Source organism: Durio zibethinus, chromosome 15 (assembly GCF_047325235.1).
Source record: "Durio zibethinus cultivar Kanyao isolate XHJ-2024 chromosome 15, ASM4732523v1, whole genome shotgun sequence".
Lineage (NCBI taxonomy): Eukaryota > Viridiplantae > Streptophyta > Magnoliopsida > Malvales > Malvaceae > Durio > Durio zibethinus.
The window spans coordinates 19,386,278-19,397,131 of record NC_143176.1 but is presented as its reverse complement, the minus strand read 5'-3'; the positions used below and the strand labels follow the sequence as shown (position 1 = coordinate 19,397,131).

The 10,854-nt window shown below is 33.4% G+C and overlaps 1 protein-coding gene across 1 annotated transcript; it reads left to right on the top strand.

Annotated features, from left to right (window-relative positions):
* Positions 1-706: 706 nt before the first annotated feature.
* On the top strand, positions 707-4,043 carry LOC111302432 (protein NRT1/ PTR FAMILY 2.7-like). Its single transcript, XM_022898349.2, has 4 exons — positions 707-863; positions 980-1,197; positions 1,422-1,960; positions 3,075-4,043. Exons 1-4 carry the CDS (start codon positions 782-784, stop codon positions 3,904-3,906), a joined length of 1,671 nt encoding a protein of 556 aa, XP_022754084.2. The 5' UTR covers positions 707-781; the 3' UTR covers positions 3,907-4,043.
* Positions 4,044-10,854: the final 6,811 nt, after the last annotated feature.

Sequence of the window (10,854 nt, the reverse complement as noted above, 5' to 3'; positions counted from 1 at the left end):
ACCATGGACTTCAACATCTTTCTTCAATTACCAGCAACTTGAAGTCGCCTTTTAATTATTTTTTAAGAGCAACGGTTGCTAACTTTTCTTCTGTTTGTTAACAATACTGTTTCCTTGCGCTGGCAGGTTTGTGCGGTTGATATTCTTTTGTCTACATTGTTCTTTTTTTTTTCTTTTACAAATTAAAGTCGTTGTAATTTGATACTAAAAAAATAAATTATAGATATTAAAATTTAAAAATCAAATTTATTTGATGTCATTCGTTAAGAATGATTTTATCAATCAACCGTGTTAAATTCTGAGTTTTGCAATGTTCTTCTTTTTTGAAATACTATTTTAATTCATTTACCAAAACTAAATATCTTTTCTTTCAGAGTAATATAGGAGCTTTACAATGCATTTGAACCTTTTTTAAAAGGGGGGAAAAGAATCGAGCAAAAGTAAATATTGTTTCTGAGATTTTATAGTGAGCTAAGTATGATTCTTGCGAAGACTATTATTAGCTTTCAGTCTCTCTCTAAGTGGGGATCGAATTTAACTAGTGAGTGAAACTTGGACTTCAAAGCAAACAGCACTCAACATTATCTACAAGAATGACTGGAATGACTTAGAGATTAGATCAGTTGATTTATGTAATCACTTTTAAAAAGTAATATCTAGTATGATTGTGGTCTATAATCTCTTCCTTTATTATCTTTTCATATAAAAAAAAAAAAACTTAAACGCCTTGTTTTAAGCTCCTTTACCTGACCCTGCAAAGTCCAAGACTTGAGCTGCTAAAATGGATACCCTTGATAGAGAAATCCAAACCCTAAATTCAGGTCGTAAACAAGGCGGCTGGATCACCTTCCCCTTCATTATCGGTCTCTTTCTCACCTCCTGTCCTTAACTCTGTTGCACCAATAGATCATTGTGTAATTTTTTTGTCTAATGCGTGATGTTGGCTCATAATGCTTATTTTCCTATGATGTCAATCCAGGGGCGTTGGCAGGGTTGACACTGGCTGCTGGAGGATGGATGTCGAACCTCATTGTGTATTTGATTCAGGTATTCAATTTAAAGAGCATTGATGCTGCTCAGGTTTCTAACATAGTGAATGGAGGATCAAGTCTGTTTCCTATTGTTGGAGCTATTATAGCTGACTCTTGCTTGGGCTGTTTCTCCGTGATCTCAATATTTTCCAGCATCTGTTTACTGGTAATGATTTTAATTCCATTTATAATATCCAATTTTACCTGGATGCATGTACTTTCAATGATCATACACAGGACCTCAGGGTGAATTTTCGAAGAGAAAAATGATCTATTTATATCATTTCCGAGTTAATTATCATGCTCAACAATGTGAATTAAACTCAAACAACAACATGCAGTAGCATTAAAGCTTTGATCAGTTTTATTTTTGTTAATTCAACTTTGCAGGGCACAGGTTTTCTTGCCTTAACCGCTACAGTAAATTCATTGAGGCCTCAACTCTGTATTGATGGATCCAGCTTTTGCAAAGCCCCATCAAAGGTTCAATTCCTCGTCCTTTATGCAGGAATAGCTCTGGCATCTATTGGTCAGGGAGGCACGCGTTTTACTTTAGCAACAATGGGAGCAAACCAATTCCGTAAGCCCCAACAGCAAGGGATTTTCTTCAATTGGTACTTTTTCACTCTATACACTGCCTCTGTTGTAAGTTCCACAGCTATAGTCTATATTGAGGACAACCTGAGTTGGGGGTTGGGTTTCGGAATATGCGTTGCTGTTAATTTCATTGGCTTAGCCATTTTCTTGCTGGGAAACTGGTTCTATTTACATGACAAGCCTCTAGGGAGTCCATTCATGAATATTGCTCGTGTAATGGTGGCTGCTTTTAAGAAAAGAAACCTCCTACTCTCTCCCCTGAGCGAGGATTATTACGATGAACATAATCAAGCAATGACTTTGGAGGCTGCAGGCCCTACAAATAGTTTCAGGTATGACCCATGTTACTAGCTCTAAACTTAGAGTTTCTGTTATAATTATAAACGAACTCTACTTTCATGCATAAAAAATTTGGATGTGGGCTCCTAATCTTAGGTTTTTATTTTTTTTTTTATTTTATGGTAAAGAGTTTTTGGATTTTACTGGTATATCCTTTTTCAAATCAATCCACATAAACTTATTTACATCTAATTTAATAAAATCATGGGAATTTTTTTTTCACTGCCTCCCGTGGGATTTAAACCGAAACAATAAAAGAAAATTACTCTTTTTATCACTTGATCCAACAATACATTGTTAGTCCTTTTCTCTCCTTTATGTCACATTTTTGCTTTAGATTTTCCTTCCCTCGTAGCTCCAGGAAACTAATAATAAATAAATACTCTCCCTATGTATATTCTTTCCCTCTATGAAACGTATTTGATGTCGGTAATGCGAATTTATTAGTTAAAATTAGCAATCTAACATGCCCAGCTTCCCTATTTCTCGTAATAGTTTTGGGAGGAAATCGTGCACGCTCTCGTTATTTCATAGGTACCAAATGTTCACTTTGCACATTGTATAGTCAACTTAGAACGATTCCATCAATCTCTTCATTCAAAAAAATGGGTATTTACTATTTACTGAGTGGAGAGCCCCACCATGTACTTCAAATCCATCACATGTAATGGGCACATGTAATGGGTTTCCTGGTCCTTCAGATTTCTTTGGCAGAGAGCTTTCGTGTCTAATTTTATTTCGTATATTTTTGGGTGGGCAATGTCATTGATCCATGATTTCATAGAATGTGCGCATAAATATTGATTGCACGTGATGTACTTGCGTATGATTGCTAAATAAATATCAGCCAAGTGTGCTTATAACAGTAGTGTTTTCGGACCCATGGTCTCAGATAAAGTCATATTTGAGGGAAACATTTTACAAGGAAGATCACCATTTCATGAGTGACCCCACATCAGATTCATCAACTCCGTACCGTAGTGGTTAACATCGCAAAAAAATGTGGGTTTGACATGGGAAAAATGATCATAGCAAAGCAGAACCAAAATCAGGATTAATCAATTTTAATTTAGTTACTAAATGCCAAGTTGCACTCTTTTGTTGTAGGTTCCTCAACCGTGCGTCATTGAAAGCTGAAGGAGACATTGGATCAGATGGCTCAATAGCAAAGCCGTGGAGTCTTTGCACAGTGCAACTTGTAGAAGATCTGAAAACCTTGATCAGAATTTTTCCATTATGGTCTTCAAGTATATTTTTAAGCACCCCAATAGGAATCCAGCTCAGCCTGACAATACTCCAAGCTCTGAGCATGGATCGTCACCTTGGACAACATTTCAAAATCCCTGCTGGCTCTATGATAGTCATAGTGTTAATTTCCACATCCATTTTTCTCACCCTGATTGATCGATTCTTTTGCCCTATGTGGCAGAAGCTGATTGGGAACTCTCCATCGGCCCTCCAGCGAATAGGCATAGGCCATGTGTTGAACATGCTAGGAATGGCAGCGTCAGCATTGGTGGAATCAAAACGGCTCAAAATGGTCCATGCCTACCATCTCCAGTCTCAACCAACGTCCGTATTGCCCATGTCGGCTTTATGGCTGTTTCCCCAACTTGTTTTGGTTGGAATTGGAGAAGCCTTTCATTTCCCTGGACAAGTTGCACTCTATTATCAAGAATTTCCTGCATCTCTAAGAAGCACAGCAACTGCTATGATTGCCATGATTATTGGGATAGGTTTCTACTTGAGCACTGCTATAATTGATTTTCTTAGGAGGGTTACCAGCTGGTTACCTGATAACATAAATAATGGGAGGTTAGATCATGTTTATTGGGCCTCAACTGTGGTAGCATTGGTTAACTTTGGTTATTACCTTGCTTGTGCCATGTTGTATACGTATCAGAATGTTGGAAAGGAAGTGGCTGATAGTTCTGGTTGAGAATGTTAGATATAGAGATTTTTCTATGGTACTCTAGAGATAATATCTTTTTGTAATCTGTCCATTACTTGTATTATTGGTGATGTTAGTTGAACTTAGTTAAAAATACGTGAAACTCCTTGAAATAGGTAGATATGTCTTAACTACTACACTTAATGCATTTTGTATAAATTATATCATATAATGAAATGAAGTTGGTGTTCCTAGCACAAATCTCCTCTACCTTATGCTTTCTACTATGTTTTTCATTTTCTTTCTCAATATTACAACATGGTATCAAAGCTTTAGAAGTGATCTTAAGGGCTGTAAATTAAGGTGCAAACCGGCAAAACTTCCTTCTTCAAAACCTTAAGCCCTTTAGAACCTGTTGCATGGCTTCTAGCAACTTTGCAATTCCATCACCTAACGTATTTACAAGAGAAAATTATCTTATTTGGTCAGTAAAGATGAAGTCATATTTGAGAGCATGACTTGTGAGAAATAATGGAAACAAGGAAAGATCCACCACCCTTAAGAGCAAATCCAACAATTGCTCAAATTAAGCAACACAGTGAAAAGGTTTCCAAAAAATAAAGCTTTGTCCTACATCCACTCAGCTGTATAAAATGTGATTTTCACAAGAATAAAGACTTGTGAAACAGCCAAAGAAATATGGGACAAACTTAAGAAGGAGTTCAAGTGAATGACAGAACAAGGTAAATTCAAACGCTTAACTTTGGAGGGAGTTTGAGGTTTTAAAGATAAATGACACTAAGATTATCAAGGAGTATTCTGATAGACTTATGAAGGTGGTTAACCAACTAAGACTATATTGAGAAGAGTTATCAAAATAAAAGATTGTTGAAAAGATACTTGTAAGTGTTCTTGAGAGGTTTGAATCAAATATTTCCTCTTTGGAATACTCAAAATATCTATCTAAGCTTACCTTGACAAAAGTTGTGAATGCTCTTCAAGCTTTGGAGTAAAGAAGATTTGTCAGACATAAAGAAGCATTAAAGGGAGCCTTTTAAGCAATGCTTAAGGAAAACATGCATTCCACAGTGAATGCAAAAAGCAATCTAGAGTAAAAAAAAAAAAAAAAAAAGAAGTAGATGGCCATAAAAGAGGAGACAAGAGAGAAGGTATCCCACCTTATCCTTATTGCAAAAAGAAGAACCACACTGGGAACTACAATTGGTTTAGCCCTAGAGTGAAATGTAGAGCATGCAACTAGTTCAGTCATATGGAGAAGGTTTGCAAGAACAAAGCAAACCAACAAGGAACACAAGCTTAAGTTGCTGAAAACCATGAATGAGATAAGGAAAGACTTTTTGTTGCTATATGTTATACAACTAATAGTAGCAAAGAAGCTTAGTTAACAAACAGTAGTTCTACCCATCATATGACCCATGATTCTGGAATCTTTAAACAAACAACTTTTACATCTCAAAAGTGAAGATTAGTAATGGGAAATATGTTGTGGTCAAGGGAAAAAGTGTTGTTGCAGTAGAGACTTCCTCAGGTACAAAACCTATTTTTGATGTGTTTTTTATGCCTGAAATCAGTCAAAGTCTTTGTCATAACATATAGATCCGTAAATCTATAGCTAGACTTAACAAATGGAGTCGCCACCAATCTTTTATATTAGGTGTGATTGGCCACGTAAGGAATCTATTCTCTTAAGGAACTCCTAAGCTTGACTAAGGATCCCTAAAAGAATAAGTTTGGGTCTACCAATCAAAACAGGATTCGAGAGTTTAGTTACATGTAAAAAAAGTTATAGCACCTCCACATACCTATCCGAATGATGGTATCATTTTGTTTTAAATTTATTTTAGGGTATTGATTCTAATAGTTTCAATTTTTTATGTTGAAATATTAGAAATAATTCATAAAATTCTTCCATCAATTTGGTAAAATTTTTAAAAATATTTTCTCACTTCAAGAGTATTCAAGAATCTCATTTCTTTTCTTAAAGAGGCTCCAACATCAAAAAAAGATTTATTTATTATTTTTTTGTTTGACGAAAATATATCTAATTATTCCACAATTTTAACCAAATTAAAAATATTCTCTTTTGAATTTTTAAATTTTTCACCATTTAGGCCTATTTAAAAATTCTTTTTATTTATTATTTTTTTTATTTCTAAAAGTTTCACCATTTAGGTCTATTTAGAAATATTTTTTTCTTCTTTTTTCTTTTTTTTTTTTTGTTTTTGGAAAGAAAATAATATGACAATTATTTTTCTATTGAAATTTCATTTAAATTCTTTCTTCATTTGGAACGAATTTAAAGAAATTTCTTACTTAGAGATTTTTTAAAAATTTAACATTTGAAATTTCTAAGATTCTCATCATTGGATTGTAGACACCCAATTTGGTCCAGATCCGGATCAATTGGGCATGGTCCAAATGGGTAGGCCCATTTTATTTTTTATTTTTTATTTTTTATTTTATATTTTATATTTTTTTCTTTTTTGTTTTGTGTATCTTATGTATTTATTATTTATTTATTATTACTATTTATTAATATATATTTTATTTTTTTATTTATCTGTTAATATATATATTTATTATTATTTATCTATTTATATATTATTATTTATATGTATTTATTATTATTTATCTATTAATATTTTTATTTATCTAATTATTTTATTTTAATTATCTATTAACATTTTTTATTTGATTTTATTTTCTTTTTCTTCTTATTCGGATGGGATTGGGATGAAAATTTGGGAATTATACCGTGAATTTGGGATTCAATCAAAGTCCATATTGGATTCAAGAATTGAATCTCAATCCAAAGAGAAGTTGGGATTGATCAGAAACTCTTCTAATCAATCACTATAAATAGATCCACAAATCACAAAGATCAAAACACAAAAACGCAGACACTAACTAAGAAAAAGAGTGAAAAGAGAAAGAAAAATGCATTCAGAAGGGCAAGAAGCAATTTCAAGAATTTTTTTAGAATTTTGGCGATTTTTTTTTAACATTTCTGAAAATTTTTCAGATTTCGATTGAATTTTTTGAATAATTTTAAATTTTTCGACAACTTTTTCGGCTAAGTTTGAATTTTTCGGTCAGCTACCCAGTTCCAATGACCATTTTCAGAGACCAATCAACTTTTCGATGAACTTCTGATGAAAAACCCAGATTTTGATGATATTTTTCAGAATCTGACGAGATTCAACTGCAGTTCTTCGTTGGTTTAGAGAGAGGAAAGAGAAAAGGAAGGGAAGAGAAAGAGAGGGGAGGAAAAATCTGCTGAAAAAATAGAAGGGATAGCTTTTTATACTCGCTGAAAACGACGTCGTTTTGGTGTTATTATTCCCAAAGGATCCGTGCATTTTGAAATCGGGCGACCCGACCTGAGCGCTGACCCAAGTGTGACCTGAGTGCTATCTGACCCTTGGAGTCGAGTCGAGCAGAACCGACGCCCCGAGCTGCGTCTTCGAGCCGCCATTTCTTCCTTAAGCCGAGCCGAGTCGAGCCGCTAAGTCGAGCCGTTCCCAGGTTTTTATTTATTTATTTATTTATTATTATTATTATTTTATTTATTTATTTATTATTATTTATTTATTAGATTAGAATTGTTTAGTACTTTTTATCTTTTTTTATATATTTTTAGTTTATTTTTATTTTTTTTTCTTATTCTTTTTTTATTATTTCTTTAAATAAAATTAAATATATATATTTTTAAGAAAAAGTTGAAAGTATCAATTTTCCTTAAAAATAAGTTTTCTAAAAAAATATTTTTGAGGAAAAGTTGAAAGTATCAATTTTTCTTGAAACTAAGTTTTTCTAAAAAATATTTTTGAGGAAAAGTTGAAAGTATCAATTTTCTTTGAAAAAAAGCTTTCTAAAAAAAAGTTTTTTGAGGAAAAGTTGAAAGTATCAATTTTTCTCGAAATTAAAGTTTTTAAAAAATATTTTGAGAAAAAGTTAAAAGTATCAATTTTTCTTGTACAAAAACAATGAATTTTTGAAGAGAAAAAGATTTGTATCTAAAACTAAATCATTTTTTTCTTCTTTTTCATTTTATTTCTTTTTTTTTATTTTCTTGAATTTTCTTTAATGTTAAATAATCCGACAATGGAGCCTCTGCAAATGAAACAATAGTTTTCTTGCATACTCTTAAGGTGAGAAAATTTTTTCAATTTTCTGCTAAAAGTATTAGAGTCAATTGAGAATAATTTCTAATAATTAATTACTTGGTAAATTTTTAAGGCTTATTGGATAACAAAAAATTAAGCTGGTACCATCTTTCGATAGGCGTTGTGAGGGTGCTATAACCTTCCTCACACGTAACCAAACTTTTGAACTCTGTTCTGGTTAATAGACCCAAACATATTCTTTTAGGGACCTTTAAGCTTGGTGTTCCTTGAAATGATATATTCCTTAGGTGGTCAATTGCACTTAGATAAAAAAGATTGGTGGCGACTCTTTAAGTCACTATCTAGCAATAGATCCCTAGATCTAGACGTTATGACAGCTTGGCGACTCCACTAAGGACGTCTGAGAGTTAGGCCAACAAATAAATTTGTGCTATCCAAAAGCCTAATAAAATCGAACCTTTTTGTATATATTTTATTTATTCATTCATGTTTATTTACTTTATTAATTATGTCATTCATATGCATAGACATAACATGAGCTCTATACCCGAGCTCCGTCCCTCTAGGAAGGAGTAAAGTACCTATTGCTTTCGTGAGGTTTAATGCCTCCGTAGTGGCTAACGAAATACTCCCACTCAAATTGAACCTTTTTCGCTTGTAGCCTGTAATGAGCAAGGATTAAGGTACCTTACTAGTCTGTGATGGACAATGATGTAATGAGCAATTTGAGAACCTTTAGACTTTAACCACAAACCACATATAGTGAACCTTAAGAGTGCCTAACCTATAGATAGAGCCATCATTCTTCCCTTTTAGAATTAACCAAAAGTATAAGGTTCATTCCTCTTATTCTGTGTGATGTTTTAATTTACTTAGTTGTTTATTTATTCCTTTTTTTTTTTTTGTATACTAACATTTTCTCTCATTCTTTTGCATTGGTTTATGCTCATATCATAAAGTTGCATAAAGAACATTTGCTTGAAAAACGGTCTTCAACAAAAAATTTTCATGAACTTCACAGAACAACTAGTTTGTTCTTCATCTGTATTAACACCTTGTGAGTCACCCAACGAAGTAAAGGCCCAGTCGAAAAAGATTCAACTGAAGCTGAGGGATTGCTTACCAATTGGATATGATTCTACCTTGTCTCAAGAAACATCTATCCTCCTCAAGTAAAATAATCTAGAGGATTTGGTTGATATATGAAAGAAGATGAGTCCGTTAAGACAAGAACAGTTTTGTCAGAGACATGGGCATATAGCACACCTTCTAGCAGTAATTATCAACGATCAACTAATCAGAGCTGCAGCATAATTTTGGGATTCTGCATACAAGTGTTTCATCTTCAATGAAGTTGATATGACACCAACCATCGAAGAATATTCAACTTTGTTGGGTTTGCACCTCAAAGCTCCCAATAAGATATATGTCAAAAAACACAAGCCAAGATTTCGTAAGGGTTTGGCTCAACTCATGGGGATAGACAAAAAAGTTATGGATTCTCATACAAAAAAGAAATAAGAACAGGTTAGCTTACCGTGAAAGTTCTTTCATGAATTTCTATTGTAACATGCCAATGAAAAACAGGAGTTAGATGTATTTACCTTAGCTATATATGGAATAGTGATCTTCCCAAAGGTTTTGGGTTATATTGAGATAGCGGTGGTTGACTTTTTCAAGAGTGTGATCAATGGCTGTAATCCTTCAACGGTAATATTATCAGAGACTATCAAATATTTAAGTTACTGTCGTCGAAATGGAGGGCGCTTTATAGGTTGTATACAGTTATTATACTTATGGATGAAAAGCCATTTCGAATGGAGAAAAGGTGCTTTTTCGAAGCTTTATGTTCGTAATCGAGCTCCGATCAAGAAATTCTATGAAAATGGGTAGTCAGAACAAAAGTCTAAAAAGGAATAGATAACTTTCCTACAAAAATTGACTAATGCCAAAGTAAGATAGTTGGCCTCGTGGATGAATCGTGAACTTATGTTGTATCGGTGTGGGGATAATACAGTGGTCCCACTTTTAGGTTTATAAGGAATGACAAATTATGCACCACTCCTAGTGAGAAGGTAGTTTGGGGTAGAATAGTTCATTCCTATGACGCATGACTTCATCAGTTAGATTTCTCTTACAGTGAGCCGAAAGTATTTTAGAAGATGAATGAGATGATTAAAGCATGAAAAAATCTTTGAGAAGTGAGTCATGGACTGTTTACTAATAAAGTCACTCCAAGATATTTGGTTTGGAGAGCAAAACGAAGATAAGAAATGGTATTCACTTATGAAAGCTTTCAACTGCCAACAGGAGGAAAACTTGAAGAGACACCATCAGAATTAGAGCTTACAACAAAAGAGTTTAAGTTTGAAAAGGATAAGTTAAAGCAAGAAATCCAAAAGCTTTGAGAAAAAAAAGACTAGTGCAAAGATAGAGCTAAAAGACATGAAGCCAAGTTTGTAAGATTGTTAGAGAATGTGATACGGCTGTTGAAGACCTAGCAAAGCTACACCAAGAACATAAGAGATTATCCGTGAGAGAAAGGGCCAAAGAGATAACAATTGTTGAATTGACTGAACAAAATGTAATATTAAAACAAGAATATGCTGAATTGAAAGAAGAAAGTACCCAAGTACAGATAGAGAATAACATGTTAATAGTTATCTAAGCATGTTAAGACAAAAGTTGAATGAACAAAGAGACCATATTACTGCATTGGTTAGAAAGCATAGAGAGTTATCATACCAAGTCTGGTGTGATAAAAGAGAGAACTTAAGAAGACAAAAATACATTGAGCACCTAACGACCAAAATTTGTAAAGGGGTAGCAAGGCAAGAGAGATGATGGA

What these genes read in the sequence shown, in the direction of transcription:
- LOC111302432 (XM_022898349.2), top strand. Translation starts at nt 782, where the DNA reads ATGGATACCCTTGATAGAGAAATCCAAACCCTAAATTCAGGTCGTAAA. An exon ending in CACCTTCCCCTTCATTATCG is followed by an intron (nt 864 to 979) that starts GTCTCTTTCTCA and finishes ATGTCAATCCAG; the next exon opens with GGGCGTTGGCAGGGTTGACA. An exon ending in GGCCCTACAAATAGTTTCAG is followed by an intron (nt 1,961 to 3,074) that starts GTATGACCCATG and finishes CTTTTGTTGTAG; the next exon opens with GTTCCTCAACCGTGCGTCAT.